At 40.0% G+C, this 17,137-nt stretch overlaps 1 protein-coding gene across 1 annotated transcript in view; it reads left to right on the top strand.

Moving 5' to 3' along the window:
- TNRC18 (trinucleotide repeat containing 18) overlaps positions 1-17,137 on the top strand; it is a 725,141-nt gene that overhangs the window by 448,376 nt on the left and 259,628 nt on the right. Inside the window, exon 16 of the mRNA XM_044088920.1 lies at positions 5,489-5,707. Coding sequence (XP_043944855.1) covers positions 5,489-5,707 — 219 coding nt within the window. The remainder of the gene's footprint in view (positions 1-5,488; positions 5,708-17,137) is intronic.

The following is a 17,137-nucleotide window of genomic DNA, read 5'->3' as shown; positions in this document are numbered from 1 at the left end:
CTGCAGGCATCAGGTCCCACTCCACAAGGGCCACAGCTACCTCTGCAGCCTTCCTCAGAGGAGTCCCTACCAAAGATATTTTGGAGGCAGCCACTTGGAGTTCTGTGCATACCTTCACTAAACACTACCACCTACCTTTGTACTCCAAAACTAGAGCAGGCTTTGCCACTGCTGTGTTGCAGGGCATTCTGGCTCCTCCCAGTTCCACCTAGTGCCTACCACCCTGTGCGTAGCTTTGGGATTCTACCCATCTGTTATGACTGCAGCTGTATGCACGATGAACATAGTACAGTTTTGTACCTACCATAAATGTAGATGTTCGAGTGCTAATACAGCTGCAGTCCAGGATTCCCTCCCTCCTTCCCCTCTGGGTACAGACCTAGTGGCTAACTCCTCATCTTACAACCTGATTGGGTTATCCTTCTATGGTGTATTTGCTTGCAACTACTGATTTTTGATTATATTGCATTGCATGATTATATATTATTTATATATATATATATATATATATATATATATATATATATATATATATATATAGCCTTCCTTCTGGGGGGCACCTGACATCTGGGGCAAGAAAGACTGAAGAAAATGGCGTCGGCTGTGTCTTATGTACCCCTGTCACACTGACGTCAGGAAAGAAAGCGACGACAACCGACGCTGGACCTAGACTTTGGAATTCGCCCGACCGAGGACCTGCCTGACGGCAGGAGAACCCATCTGTTATGACTGCAGCTGTATTAGCACTCGAACATCTACATTTATGGTAGGTACAAAACTGTACTTTCTATGACATTGAGATTACATAGTTGACTACCCAAACAATCCATTTGCAAAACTAAATTCAAGTGTTTTTGCAAGGTAGTTATTCCCCTCCACTCTAGATTGCTTAACACCAGTGGTAAGGGAAATATTTACCTCCAAAATCCAGCAATCTCAGTTATCACTGTTAACAAAGAAACAATACTATTATTAATCCAATAGTGTGTGACTAGAATATATTTGTCAACGAAACTAATTTTCCCTGCTTATATATATGTTGGGTTACAAGTTTAAGGGGCAGAGAGAGATTGACAGATTTTTCAGCCCTATAATGCTCTCTTTGCTCCTCTGAAGTATGTACTGTGCATTTTGTGGTCAGCTTTCGGTACAGAACAGTACCATATTAGTCTTGTGTATGATCCAAGATTCTGTCACCTTGTCTTTCAGTAAGGTTGGGGGCAGGTACCACTGTTTACATGTGCATTTCTTGTGTGGCTTTTAGACATCAGTCAGAAGTAAGGTGATGCAGGAATGCAGATTTTAAATGGAAAACCATCCTGAAATATGCCAGGCTAGTTCATTATCCAGACATGTAACTTATTACTCTGTCATAACAACCATTACACAGGCGATTGTTATCTAACTACCTTTTTTTTGTTCTAGTTTTTTTCTTTGCATCTCTTTCTGTATACAGATGTAAAGTTGTACTAATGTCACAGTAGCTTGACTCAGTTTTTTGTACCTTGCTTCTCGGGGGAAGTTTTGTCTTATGAAGTACGTAACTACCATTGTTTGCTTATGCTTGTGATCTGTTTTTGAGTAGGTTGAAACTTTTTTTTATTGTAAAGGTTTGGTTGGTCTGTTTCATTTTCTTGTTTTTCAGTGTTTTGTTTTAGAGTAGTGAGATATAATAGTGCCCTTCAGAAGACTTGAACAAACTGGATTCCTGGTCTGAACTTGAAATAGGCATGTATTTTATAGAACTGCTGCTTTTATTATACAGATACAGCATGTTTTTCATACATACAATGCTCTGTACAAGATAGAATGGCAATCTTTTGAAAAGTAATGGAGATGCCATTTTTTTTTTGGTCTTTATTCTGTACCACCTCTGTTAACTCGCACCACATTCTTAGAGAGTAACAATTTGTTTCAGAATTCATTTCTCTCATTGTATTTCATATTATTCAGGACACAAAAACACTTCAAATGTGTTCTAATATAATTTTCTGGCACTTCGCTGGTAACAAAAAAAGAAAAATAGGTACTCACACACTTGTGGATGTGACTTGAGAGAATTATACTAAAAAAATACTTTTTGATGCATTTCCAGTGGTAGTGGTGATGCCTTCACAACCCATGCAAGAGGGTCCTGCCACATGCACTACCTTACTAAATGATGTGCCTTCCAAGTCTTCACTAGTTCTACTTCAGACAGGTGACAAGTGTGCATTTCACACAAGTGTCCATAGTACTTCCCTCTTCCACTTTCAGGAGTATGTGCTGGAGTCTTCATCTCCCATACCATCAGTAATGTTAAACTACCTTTGTGCTTTGTTAGTCTGTACATAAAAAAAAAGTTGTTTTACATAGTCACATTTCCCCATATATCAGTATTAATTTTAAGCTAGGTTAGATTTTTTTTTTTTTTTTTTGGAACTGCTGCATTCTAAGTGTGCAGTTTGAAAAGCTGAGTTGACCTGCTGGATTTGTCCCAAGTTTTTAAATTTGATCCTGCAGTTGCTTCAGCATTTTATAGTATTTTAAAGTGTAACAGAACTTTGATTTGGTTCTTTATATTAGGTTAACACAGTTAGCCAGGAGGGTATTTAATTCCTTCTTCTTTCTGTTTTTCCCGGTTAGGGGTCGCCACAGTGGATCACCTGTCCGCTCATGATTGGCAGTGGATTTTTTGCAGTGTCAAGTTGCCAGCCCAGCACCCAACCTTCCACAGAACGGGCACACACGCACGCAGTCACGCCTAGGGCCAGTTTAGAGTGTCCAGTCCACCTAGAGCATGTCTTTGGGAGGTGGGAGGAAACCAGAGCACCCGGAGGAAACCCACGCAACCACACGGAGGACATGCAGACACCACACAGAAGGCAACCCAACCAAGAATCGAACCGGAGAACCTCTTGCTGTGAGGCAGCAACACTAACTGCTGCACCACTGCAGGAGGGTATTAATTCCACTGTCCATAAAACAGCCCTTAGAAGATCAGTTTATTCTGTGCTAAATTCAACATCATTGTGTATTAACATTGACCTTGGTGAAAATTCAGTGTGAAGTAATCTTCAATAAGTATGATATTCTGTATTTTTTCTAATGGTGATATAGTACCCAGCAGATGCGTAATTCACACTGAGAAATTGCTTCCTGAATATTAAGACAATAACCACAGCGAATATAGATTCCAGTTTTACAGGTCTGCCTGTACACCATATATTTGGCAAACCTCATTGTTTTAGTAAGAAGTTAGGCTCCCAGCATTTTAGAAGTGATTTCCCTGCTACATTCATACTGTAGTCTTAAAGGAGCTTTTAGAAGAGAGTGGTGACCTGACCTCTGATTCAACAAGTAGTAGTGGATGTACTTTGCTTTGTAATCGATTGCTGAAGCATCTTTTTAAGAAATCTGTAGACTTGTGTCAGCACCTTATGTAGGCTGATGCTTCATATCATTAAGGCTTGGCTGATGCTTCATATCATTAAGGCTTGGTAGACTTTGACACAACCTCCAATATTCTGAACAGTACAAAACCCTTGCATCCCTCTTCATGTATATAACAAGTTTGTTGATGCACACTCTCCATATCAGAGGGCTTTGCCGAAGTAGCTCAAGTGCAGGTCCAGTAGTTTTTTTTTTTTTGTTTTATTTTGTTTTTTTTTTTTTTTTAAGGTCCGTCACCTTCTTTAGCAGAATTATCCCCTGAGGCTGTCAGTCCTTGTCTATATTCCATGGCTTTCTGTATCTTCCCTTCCACACAATTTGGTAAACTTTCTACCACTCTAAAATGACACTGTATGCAATTTGGAAACATTAGTTGTTCCAGATGGAAAATATCTGCAAGCCTGTGTTAAGATTCAGAGTCTGGAACATTTGAATAATAAACTGCAGTGCAAATTGTAATTGGCTGCAGTTCAAGAGAATTTTTAACCGAATGATAAAACTGAAATACTGTGCTATGCTTTTTGTCAGAGGAACCACAGATTTTTTTCCCAGTTGTAATTGTAAGCAAACTGAAATGCACTTAGTTTTATTGAACTTCTTGTAATGCCTTAAATCAAGTGGCTTTGGCAGGATTCAAACCTAGGTAATTTGGTTCCCCAAACTGTGCTCTGCCCACCAGCCTATGCAGTCACAACAAAGAAAAGCGTTCCAAGATGAATCCTTTGCTCTCATGGTGCGAGTAAGGACAGGGATTTCATAATATAAATACCTGACTGGCAAATGTAAGGCAAATACTGTGGTTTGTATCTCGTCCCCGTCTTTGTTTTTATATTGAGCTATGGGTTCATTGAAGAGAATTTTTTTAGGGGACAGGCTAGTTATTGTAGTGCAGTGAAGAGCAATATGGAGTAAACTCACTGGTGGGCATTCATGTGTTTTTCTGTACATTAGTGAACCTGTATTTGTTATAGAATACTGGGTACTTACAGAGGCCAGAGTGTTTTAAGTGGCTTTGATAGGATTCAATCCTTTGTTAATTTGGTTTCCAGTGTTACCCATTGCCTTCCAGACTGATTGGATAAACAAAACGGAAGTCTTCCAAGTTAATCCCCTGCCCTCAAGAGGTTTGGATAGGAGCACTGATTTCATAATACAAATTAAATACCTAGGTGTAAAATGTAAGGACAATCCTCTGTTTTGCAGATATTCCCATTTGTTTTAACACAGAGTTATGAGTTCACTGAAGCAATTTTTCAGTGGGGGAGGGTGGCTTGTTATGGCAACAGTGATGTACAGTTTTAAGTAAATGCTAGTGAGCATTTCTGTAATGTTTGTACAATATAGGAACTGTATTTGCACTAGTTATGCAGAAAGTGAAAAGTTGCTTTAAAAGTTCGTCAACGTTCTCAATTTGTCATATTACAGACATAGTAATTGTAGGAAGAAGCAATTCCATTATTTAAATTTTTGCTGTTGAAAGTAATTGAGTACTTAAACTTTTGCATCTTTTTCTTTTTGTATTTAAGACTAACGTGAGAGACATGTGCATACACACACACTTGCACTTATGCAACACACAGCACCTACCCACCTACATCATTTGTGTTGTCACTCTCAGGACTGTCCTAAGAGAAAATGATTTGTAACTATTTTCTCTCGATATTTTTAGTTTTCTTTTTGATGAGTAGAAATATGAAACTTGCTTAAATGTCATTCTTACCTTCCCATGCAGTGTAATCAACACTGTGTCTTGGTCATTAAGTAGGGGGAAAAGAGTATACCAGCAGGACATTTTTATCTGTTGGATTATCCTATACTCTAGTGATGCAGAGCTATTAAATGAGTGTATATTTATGTAGGAAAAGGAAAGGAAGGGAGAGGTGGGAAAGTTATTCTTAAAATACTTGGCGATTGTCTTTATCGTTCATCATGTCTCTCTTAAATGGACCCATGGTTATAATGTCCTTCTGTCTTTAGTAAGGCTTAAATTGTATCAGCCTGTGCTGAGTATATTATGACCGGATTATAACGAAGATCTTATTTTATGTGCTGGTAGATTACAGCTCAGAAGACGACGATGACGAAGAGGATTATATGGTAATGGACAGCAGTGATGCTCTCTCCTCGCCAACTCTAGATGAGAGTGGGTTAGGACTTCTGGCAAGGTTTGCAGCAAGTGCCTTGCCTAGTCCCATTATTTCACCTCCTATGTCTGTCATTCAACTAGAGGCTAAGCAGAAAGCTAAGAAAAAGGAAGAGAGGCAAAACCTGATGGGTAAGTTATGCAGATACACTGTCATTTTAAACAACTTGGCTGCATAAGAGACTCTAGATTTGAATACCAGATCTGGCTTGGAAGGCACCTACTAGGACAAATACATAACTTTCATTGTGTCTGAAAACATTTTCTGACCACTGTACCCAAACAGTCAAATGAATGAATTCAGACTGAGCACATGCTGTGTCTTGAACTTGTGCACGACTTTTCCTCGTTTATGGTTGTACAACTATTTTCTTGTGGATGGAGAAAGTCTTATATTCACTGCCAAATCTTGTAGTATGAAGGTATTTTGAGAGTGGAGCATATAGTTTAGTTTTCATAGTATTTAGATGGTCACTCTCCCACACCCGTCCCTCTGAAGGAGCCCTGTTTAAGAAGCATTTTAAGTTAATAAGTTGCCATGTTTTTTATTTTGTTCAATTAAGCTCTGTTCATTACAGTGAAAGGACAACTCTCCTCCACTGCACTGTGCAGCATTATTTACTTCCATTTTTAGCTTTTAATATGTAAAAGTGCATTTGAGTTGGCTTGAAATTCACTCCATTCCTTACGATTTCATATAACCACTCTAAAATAAGTAGGTAAACCTCATTGGGTAATATCGTGCAACCTTTGTGATGTTAAGATCATTCTTTATGGATGGTGTTGCTTTTTGGCCAGACCAACCTCATATTGGCAGGAAATTTAGTGCTACACAAAGATTTTCAAGAAGCTTTGGACCGTTTTGAAATGATTAAACAGACCCCTCAATTTTTGGAATTTGTTTTCTGATGTTACAAGACATTGTAGGCTTTCAGGAGGGATGCATTACCACATGTGATGACTTGTTCAATGACCTAGAACCCAGATAACCTGTTGAGTAAACTGCTGATAAAAAGGAATGACTTCATGTTATTTCGGGATGAGGGGTTCTTTGATTTATTTCATTCAGTGGATTGTTTCAAGTTGACAGTCAGCCTGTTTGATCTTTTGTATGTTATCAATGCATTTTTCATTTTGTTTTAAACCAGTAGTCGCATGTACTTTGAGTCGCCGGATGGCAGTGTGTGTACATTCCATTTAGGGTGACTGAGCTGAAAGGTGGGGAAGAAGCCAAATACGCAACTGAACTTCATTATCCAGAATAGCTGTACAAAACAGCTGTGCCTTATTTAGTATAAAATACAAATGCAGTAATTGCACAGAGGGTAGGTGACTGTTAAAAGCTAGAGGAACAAGCCAAACATACTAAATGTTAAGAATATACAAAAGTCTCGTGTGTTCCTTTATTTCAGCTAAAGCAGATAAGTGGCATGCTTGTCTGCCTTCACCTGGGAAAATTATGTGGATATGTAGGAATTAAAGTGACTTAATTTGTACATCTTGAAATGTTAGTGTGTGTTTTGCTTATTTATGACATTAGGGCTGTTCTTGGAAATCCAAGTAAGATTTTGATTTTTAAGGCCTATGAATACTCTGGTGTGTTGACTGTCAGATATTCTGTACATTCAAGGTTACTGTTGCAGCATTGGACTTATTTGGCAAGCGTTAATCTCTGTTGGACCAGAATGCATAATTTCCCGTGTTCCTAGTCACGTCATAGTGATAACTTTAATTGCTTGCTAAAGATGTTCATGTAAAGGCCTTCCTCCACCACCAACAGCCCTGCTTTTTGCATATGGTAGCTGCTGCTGTGGTCCTCCAGCTTCCATTACCCTTAAGTTTCCTGTGTAGGCCGTATTTGTTTGTTAAACATTTTGTCATACCACCAGCTTCTGGCTGATCTAGGTAACTCAAGAAAATGGTTTTCTATAAATGGCGAGTCATGCTGAGGTCATGAATGATGTGGAAGACAACATCATGGTAGTAGTATCCAGTACTGTCTTTAGCCTGAAGCCTGATGCCTAACACAGGTAGCAAACATACCCATGTGCGTTTAAGACAAGTTAGGTTCCTTTTTCTTGGCATTAGATGCAGTATAATGGGAGCTTATAGTTGTCTGAAAGTGCTTCCATCTGTTTGGGAGCAGTGTATTGGTAATACTGTTAGCATTAGGAGTTACTTAGCAAGGGTTATGGTCTCCTTGGGCATTTCTGTGGTGTACCCATTACTGTCTAAAGAGTATAAAGTTGGCAGTGCATAACTTTCCCTGTCACCTAGACACTTACACATGCAGTGTACAAGCAGTTTTGAAGGATTTTTTACCAGATAGGAAGTGTAATCCTTTTTTTTTACATTTAATTGTAGGAAGTGTGCATCCATTAAACTTTTTTTTAGCTTTCCTAAGTTGTAGTTACTCCAAACTCAGATTTTAATGCCTCCAGAATGTATTCATCCACAAATAACTTTGAATAACTACATTTATTCCCTTCATTATTTTAAAACCGATCTAAATCTTCCAGCCTGCCAGTTTTGTATGCAACATCTTGACACTTCTGAAACTCACATTTAAAAGATAATGCAGTTATTTGTAAATTCATTCTAACTTCATGAGTGCGCTCTCAGTTTTGGTTTTGTAGCTCACTGTCAAAATGAAGAACAGTACAGTGAGACTTGGCTTTGTCTACAATTTGCCCTCTCTTTGAAGCACCCATGGAGTGCACATTTCACAGCCACACCGGTGCTTGCCACTACTACTCGTTTCATTTGCTGAATGCACACAGTTTGCAGTGTGCACTGAATATGCTGGTTTGTCATTTGCATGTGCTGAATGGGTTAGCAGAATAGGTGCTACACATGCATGGACGTTGGCCTTCGAGGCCTTAGCTTTGGCAGTATTATGCCTTTCGTATCTTGGAATGTACATTCCACATTATGCAAGTCTGTGTATCTGCATAGTGCCTGAATTACTGCCCATTTGATAAAATAATGTGAGATGCTTGGAAATATTTTGCATCACGTTTCTTGATTGGTCCAAGTTGTCACCAGCAGGAAACTATGCTTTAACCGGTTACTGCTTCTGAAAAAGTAGGGTGACAAGGTATGTTGACTTCCCTGCAGAAACTGTGAATCATGTAGGTTTGGCCAGATATGTGCCCCAGGTTGATACAGTGGCATGCAGAATCAGCTCTGTTGTGTGTTTTCTGTTTTCCTTATTTTAGGGCTTTTTTATCCCTTTTTTGGGGGGAGGGGCTACATGTCTGCAAACTTTTGCATTTTGAGGTATAATGGTCAGCAGTTTCAGGAGCTGACACTGAGGCCTCCCAGACCTTGCTGCATCTTCAGTCTCAGTCTCAACACTGAAACAGCACAATTGAGTAAGAAGGGCACTTGTCACTCAATGTTTGCATTGTACATTCATGGATTTCCTTTGGAGTTTCCTTCTACAGGAATAGGAATTCATGATGGCTTGGAGCTCTACACTTAAACTCCTCAAACTTTGTTGACATGGTTCAATCAATGGTCTGAAAAAATGTCAAAAAGTGGTATTACAGTTCTGCAAATTGGCACTTTACAAGATGAAATAACCCTCTTTTCAGTTGGAAGCAAAGTAATGCTCAGAGTTTAGAAAGTTGGGCTGATTTGGAATTTTTCAGCACCCCCTCATAGGTAGGCAAGGCCTGATGTAAGAAGGGGGATACACCTTTGTTGTATAGACTGCATCTAATCATGTAGGGTGTGTGCTGGTGAGGATGGAAGATTACAATCAAGTGACTTTTTAATCTTCATTCATTTTCAATATAAAGACTGAAGGTGTGAGTAGTCTTATTTCACCGTGTTAACTAGGGTAGTGGAGAGAACCAAGATGACACATTTCAGACAAAGCCCAGAAATACATTATTTACAAAAACAGGAGTTTAATCTATACTCAAGACAGAACACCAAACATATCCAAAACAACTCAAAGCATAAGAAATGTATAGTGTTTACAAGATATACTTAATGATGTAAGCAAGGAATGTTCATGTTTGCATTCTTAAACGAGGCATAAAGGGAGGAATGCTGAACAGCCGGAAGAAGAAATTCGGGTAAAGTAGAAGACTTTATTCAAGTACAAGGCGATAGTCAGCCATGCTTTCAGAAGTGAGCAAAGGTGAGCAGAGATGATTATGTACACTTGAAAACCTGGGCTATGAAGTCCCATAACTAGGACTTGTGATCCTAATTACTGGCAGTGTTGTAAAACAATGTAAATACAGTGGATATAAAAAGTGTACACACTACTATTAAGATGCCAGGTTTTTGTGATATAAAAAATAGGAGACCACAACAAATCATTTCAAACCTTTTCCCACCTTTAATGTGACCTATAACCTATACAATTCAATTGAAAAACAAATCTGTTGGGGGAAAAAATATAAAAAATAAACACAAGTGTGCACACCTTTAAACTAGTACTTTGTTGAAGCACCTTCTGATTTAATTACAGCAGTCAGTCTTCTTGGGTAGGCGTCTATCAGCATGGCACATCTTGACTTGGTAATATTTCCCCACTCCTCCTTGCAAAAGCGTTCTAAATTTGTCTGATTGCAAGGGCATCTCTTGTGCTCAGCCCTCTTCAGGTCACCCCATAGATTTTCTATTGGATTTTGGTCTGGGCTCTGGCTGGGCCATTCCAGAACTTTAATTTTCTTCTGGTGAAGCCATTCTTTTGTTGATTTTGGATGCATGCTTTTGGTCATTATCGTATTGAAAGGTGAAATTCCTCTTCAGCTTCATCTTTCTAGCAGGCGCCTGAAGGTTTTGAGGCAAAAGTGACTGGAATTTGGAACTGTTCATAATTCCCTCCACCTTGACTAAAAGCCCCAGTTCCAGATGAAGAAAAGCAACCCCAAAGCATGATACTGCCACCATCATGCTTCACCGTGGGGATGTTTTTTTTTTTTTTGGTGATGTGAAGTGTTGTTTTTGGGACAAATGTGCCTTTTTGGAATTGTGGCCAAAAGGTTCAACCTTGGTTTTATCAGATCATAACACATTTTCCCACATGCGTTTGGGATACTTGATGTATTGTTTTGCAAATTTTAGCCAGGCCTGGATGTTTTTCTGGGTAAGAAAAGGCTTCTGCCTTGCAACCCTACCCCATAGTTCAGACATATGGAGAATACAGGAGATTGTTGTCACATGTAGTACACAGCCAATACTTGCCAGAAATTCCTGCAGCTCCCTCAGTGTTTTCGTCTAGTCTTTTCATCAGTTTTGGAGGGAAGTCCAGTTTTTTGCAACATCACTGTTCCATATTTTCTCCAATTTTTGATGACTGTCTTCAGTGTTCCATGGTATATCCAGTGCTGTGGAAATTTTTTGTACCCTTCTACTGACTGATACCTTTCAACAGTGAGATCCCTTTGATGCTTTGTAAGCTTTCTGCGAACCATGGCTTTTGCTGTAGCAGGCAACTGAGTAAATGTCAGGAAAATCCTAATAGGAGAGCTAAACTTTATTTGGGATTAACGGGGTCTCCCTAATTGATGGCAGGTGTGTGCTCAAGAAAACTGAATGTTGTAATTAAGTCAAAAGGTGCTTCAACAAAGTATTAGTTTAAGGGTGTGCACACGTATGCAACCAGCTTATTGTATAGAACCAGTCATTTTAATTATATTACATAAACTAATTATGTGGTGTATTAATGCTAAAACTCAAGTGTCATGCTTCCTTTTGACCTTTGTATCCCCCCACATTCATTGCTCATTTTGTGTAACAAACTCCAAGGCTGCGCCATGTTTGTGGAGAAAGCTGTTACACCTTTGATTTTTGGCATTACTTTTCAGTGAATCCAGTTTCTGTAGTATTTTGAGAATCACACCCTAAAGCTTGCCATGGCGTTTGTAAGCACACGTGAGGCAGACTTCTTTGAGCTTATGGCTTACACTTTGTAGCCTGGAGCCCAGTGCACAGTTGATGTACTGCCCTTTTAACTTCCCTCGCTATAATGCAGTCCATGCGATGGGTAATTATGAAATATGCCAGTTTTCTTGTAGTAGATCTCTCGTATTTATTTTGACATTCTTTTATTTGGACATTGCTTGAGTAGTGTCCCTGCTTGAAAGCATTGTTAGCAGTCTTGTAACTGTTTACCTTCATAACATTGACAATGAGCACAAGATTATGAGCCGTGTTTCCTTGTTCTTAAAAAAAAGCTTCTACTGTTACCAAACATACTCTGTTGAAATGGATAGCAAACTGTGTGCTCATTTTTCACTAGAAGGATGAGGCCCTTGCCCCATGTAGTAGCAAGGCAGTCGCTAGGGTTGAGAGGTTCCTTTACTGCAAGTTTGAGACATGTCCCTTGTGTGTGTGTGTGTGTCTGAGCTTCACCCACTTGTTTTCTTGGGTGCCTTTTTACCGCGTACAGTAGGTGCTCATTGTAGCATCCCTGATGCTGTGTAATTCCTTATCCATGGGAACTGGCTACAGGCAGGCACCAACTTGTGGTCTGACAGCCAGAGCTTTTGGGCTTCCATAGTGTGGTGTTGGTCTCAACCACTAGCCCTGGGATCTGAGCTGATGTGAGCCTTAAAAGGGAGTGCAGGCCACAACATTTTTGCCTTTTTTAATTCAAAGTTTGTCTGAGATGCTTCAGGTGCCTTCAAAACAATATGTACCCAACTTGACATTCTTTCTATTATTTCTGTATTGCTCTTTCAACATTTAGATCATTTGCTACATTGCTCTCTTGACTGTGTAGGTATTAAATTTTTAGGGTCCATGGCAGTCCACAGAAAAATTGAAGTTTGGTTGTGGAAGGCAAACTCTACCAAAAGACTACCACTTTTTATTTGAGGAGAGAGTCATGACCTCTCCTGTTAGGATACGACTATCAGCAGTGAAGCCTTCCATCTGAGAGATCAGAAATTTAATGGGTTCCTTTTTTTTTGCAAAAAGCTTCTATCATTTGGGCCAGAGGATTCCTATAGACTAAAATGAGAGGAACAGAAGGGGATACTCTTTCAGTGCAAAGAAAATATCTCTAAAAAGAAAATTGAGACTTGAAAGAGACTTGATAAGGATTCCAAATGCAGAGCACAAACCTTGTTAGCTCCATCAAGGACTAAGGGATGTTGGATCTGGAAAAACTGTGGCTCTTCCGAAAATGTCCTGTTGGCTGCTGCCAATACTTTCCCATCAGTCAGGCAGCAGAAATATTGGCCAGAACTCCTCTGAAATGAATGAGACCTCTAGGCAAAACACCAGCTCTGAAGCACCTTTGACAGATAGCTAGCTAATATTGCTCCGTCAAATGGGTTCTCCCCAGGACATCCAAAACCATCTTGGTGCAAGAGGTCCCTGAGGCTAAGTTGCCGTTTGGCTTACCTGTCTTTCTTTCCTGTCAGTAAGAACAGTCTCATGTCTAAGGGCCAGATGCCTGCCCTGTTGATGATGCTGTTGTGTTTCTTGATTTATCCAAGTTTGGGTATTTAGTGGTCTGGCACAGGATAAGCCTTCAAGTAGCCCATCTTTTATGTCCAGCAGTGCCTGCTCATAATAGAGGGAAGAGATATGCTTCCTATCTCAATTACTTCTTTTCTAGTGTATTCCACACAGATCTCTGTTTGGCTGTGATATAGACAGTGTACAGACTGTCTTAATAGTTTTCCCTCAGGAAGACCTGCTCATTTACAAAACTCTTAACCTGATAAGGGAGCAATTCATCTGGGGCTGTAAGACAGTCTAGTTATCTTTTATGAGAATTAGACTTCCTTGAAATTTATGAACCAAGACTCATTCTGTGACGGTGATTATTCAAGTCTTAAAGGATGACTTTGAATCATTGTCCTTACAGTCAAGACGGTCAACCTTCATCACCTGAAAGGCCAGGCAAGTTCTCCAGGCCCTAGCAATCCTGTAAGTATTAGTAGTATAAAAACCAGAGAACCCTGTAGCAGATTCTGCTGTAGTCTCCATGGATGTTGCCTGGGGATCAAAGCTGTCTCCATGGCTCAGTACTATACCTAATGATAAAGAGGAGAGCTTTCATGGGAAAAAGAAATACACAGCCTTTACAGTAATGAATTGTCAAACCTACATAATCTAGTATCAGGGTGGATATGTGACCTCAAGTCCAGGATGAAATCATTTAAAGTAAAATAACCAGCTTATGCAATATAGCCATTTAAAATGAAGAAACATGTTGTAAACTGCACAGTAATTGTTTGCAAAAGTAGCCATTAAGATGTACAGAAGCATGTCCATCTTCCTTGTAGCGAATGCATGCCCAATACCTAACCCAGACCCAAAGCTGTAGGCAATGGCTGTAAGTGGCAAGACTTGACTTAGTCTTAAGGATGGTCTGTGCAGTCGGGGAGAGTAACCCGCCCCCAGTGTGTATGAGGTTCAACAAAGTACTTTGTCTCAAGTTTCAGTAGACCGTAGGTTCCAAACCAAGTCTTGCTTGATAAATATTCAACTGTTAGTCAATGATCCAGAAAAGTTATAGCTTTTCACCATACCTCTAAATGCAAGAAATTTTGACACAGTCAAAGGTAACTGGGGTGGCAAAGGCCCAGAATCGGGGAAAGATTTTAAATATTGTTGCTCTAACAGGTTTTGTGTCAGCGTGCATTTTCTGAAGTATGTGAAACCTGAAACTGAAATGTATGTCATTATTTAGTGACTTCAATCTTCAATGATTTGCCAAAAAAAACATACATTTTGAGAGGAACAGACTAAAAACATGAGGCAGAACTCTGGCAGTTGAGAAAGATGGTTTTCACTCTAAAGTCTGCATACTTTAGAAAAATAACTTGTCCATCACCTTATCAAGCCCTCGTATCTAACTTGTGTCCTACACAAAGCTAGTTGGTGTTGTCATGGCTTGTATTTCAGTATTAGACGTTAGATGGTTATCTGTCAAGAAAACCCTCAGAAAATTGGACTCGTATTGTGAAAAACACTTGACTAACGATGCCAAAAAAGCCTCTGTATTTCCAACCTTCACTACAATACACTAACCTTCAGCAATCTATCCTATCAAAAATTGAATGATGCTATAAAAGATCACTAAATTTGCCATTACCATTGTGCAAAATCCCCCCATTGCCTAGTCTTGAAACAATTGCGCTGGATAGAACTTCCCGACTAGTTGTCATCCAGTTAGCAACTGTTCATAAAGTCTACAAGTCACAAAACTGTCCAACACTGCAAACCTTGGTGGAACTTTCTTCCCCTACACTATTGTTATGCTCCATGGACAGGTCTGTATTAATCATAACTGAAACCCATAACTCTGCTTGTGTGTCCCTGTACTCAAATTAAGTTTTCAAAGTCTGGAATTTTATTCCTACCAACATCAGACAATAAACCATCCTGTCCAGTTTCAAAAACTTGCTAAAACAATATTTAGACACTTGGTGCTCTGCTCTCACAACTTCCCAAGTTAGACTGCCTCAGCACTTGCACATCTACTTAACCCCATATAAATCAACAAAGCAATTTCTCAGTATGTCTACTGTCTTCTACAACTTTGCACTTACTGCCACTTGTACTATATATACTCAGTCCCCTGACATTTTTTCCCTTCCACAAAGTTCCAGCTTCTGCTCATTGCCTTTCTGCATCTACCTCAACTTCACGGCAACTTAACCTCTAAATCAGCTAACAAATATACATAGTGCTGGCATATCCCTCTCCTCTTTTCTTCTTGTATCTTCCACACCTCCTGTCTTGTATTTCTCACACCCATAAATATAAAACCGTAAACTGATGTTTTTAAATCTCACGTTGCATGCCAGTTTGTCAAGTACAGGTTATGAAATGGCGCTTTATATTACAGATGTAGATTTTCTCAATTATAGCTACCTTTCAGTTATTGTATACTCATAATGGAACTTAAAGCGTATACATTTTCTAGTGTAAAACCTGCCTGTTTTGTAATTGGAGAATTTCCTCTGGACCTCCACTGAAAATTGGCCTACCCCGGTCAAAAAAAAAGTAATAAATAGTCCATCTGTTAGGATGTCTGCCCAATGCTGTGTGACCCAGTCTAAGGGTTGCTCATACAATCTCCAAATGTTAGTATAACCCTGATGATACCTGTAGTAGATGTAGAACTTATAGGTAGTGTTAGCAGAAATGCCTATCTTAGGATAGAGGCTGTCAGATGAAATCAAGGGGCAATTGCTGGATGTCCGTGTAGGCAAGAATTTGTTTGTCTTCTTGCACAGGAAGCCTGTAAGGAAGTGGAAGGGAAAAAATGTAGCCTGTCAATCAGGTGTTTCACCCTCCCATCCCCAGGTATTGCTGGAGTCACCCTGCCCTGCCAAATGTCCCTTCTACAAGAAACAGACAAAAGCAATGAATTTTAAACAAAGAAGGGCCATTAGAAATGGACCTGGGGAGGTAGCGTTGGAGTGGGAGCTTCCCTCTCAAGACTCCAGTAGGCCACACTGTTCTTATAAACCCTGTCCTTATTCCCTCACCCTTTTCTTGTCTTCTCCCCATATTCTGTGTGGGAGATCTTCCCACTTCAGAGCAGTCTGATTTATTATTTTTAGTAAAAGAAGACAAATGAGTTACAGAGCTTATGTCATCAGGTTAAAAAGAGTGTCTAAGAAAGCCATTCCTGGATAAACCCATTTTTCTCATGGGTAATAGAGTTCTACAGCAGGAAGAAAGGGGCAATATTTTATTCTGGTTCCAAAGAAGAGCAGCCTTTTGCGGTCCTGTTTTAGACATTTTGTAGGCGGAATGATTTCCTGAATCCATCAAAGGGGAGAAATGCTGATCCTTTAGACAATAAGTACCACTGCCCTTTCCATGGGGGTCTCTTGGGGACTTTACATCTTGAAGATGCATACCTCTGTGAAAGTTGCTGTACTCTTTTAGGGAGCTGGACAGTAGAGCTTTCTTCAGTGAGCGGTTTCTTGGTGGCTGCTACTACCACCATGGAGTCTACAGCAGGACCCTTGTCCCAAAAGTGCCTCTGTCTTGGAGAGGCAAGGAATTTTTCTTTTTTTGGGGAGGGGGGGGGGTTCTACCACTTCCAGTTCTTTCCACATCCACCTAGAAACCAGGTCTTCCAATTTGACAGCAGGAGGACTACCCAAGAAACAAGACTGGCCATCCCCAAAAATTACTAGAAATGCTAGTTCCTCCTGGGAGGGGGTTTGGTGGACTTGCCTCCCTTTCTGCCGAAGTAGCTCAAGGATCTCACCAAAGAAGACATCTTCAAGGATGATCTGGAGGACCCCCCCCCCCCCAGTTGAAATCAGTATCTTCAGTGAGGGACTCCTGAGGGGAGTCCATATGCCTTCTTTTGCACGCATTCTTTCGATGTGCTTCCCCATTGGGGTGCTCTGTAGAAAAGACTGAAGTAAATAGGGAGTCCACAATGTGAAACTGCCTCAGTACTTTGAGGGGATGGCTGTCCTGATGTAACAGGAAGGGAGGAGAGAGGACCTGAAGAACCCTGTGGGGACAAGGGGAGAATCTTGAGTGTGAAAGGATACCTATTTCTCAGACTGAGAGAGTACTCCATCAAAGGCATTGAAAGCCAATATCAAAGTG

The sequence above is a fragment of the Protopterus annectens genome, chromosome 12.part0 (assembly GCF_019279795.1).
Source record: "Protopterus annectens isolate FY-2018-M chromosome 12.part0, PAN1.0, whole genome shotgun sequence".
In the NCBI taxonomy this organism is placed as follows: domain Eukaryota; kingdom Metazoa; phylum Chordata; order Ceratodontiformes; family Protopteridae; genus Protopterus; species Protopterus annectens.
This window is presented reverse-complemented; position numbering and strand designations above follow the sequence as displayed.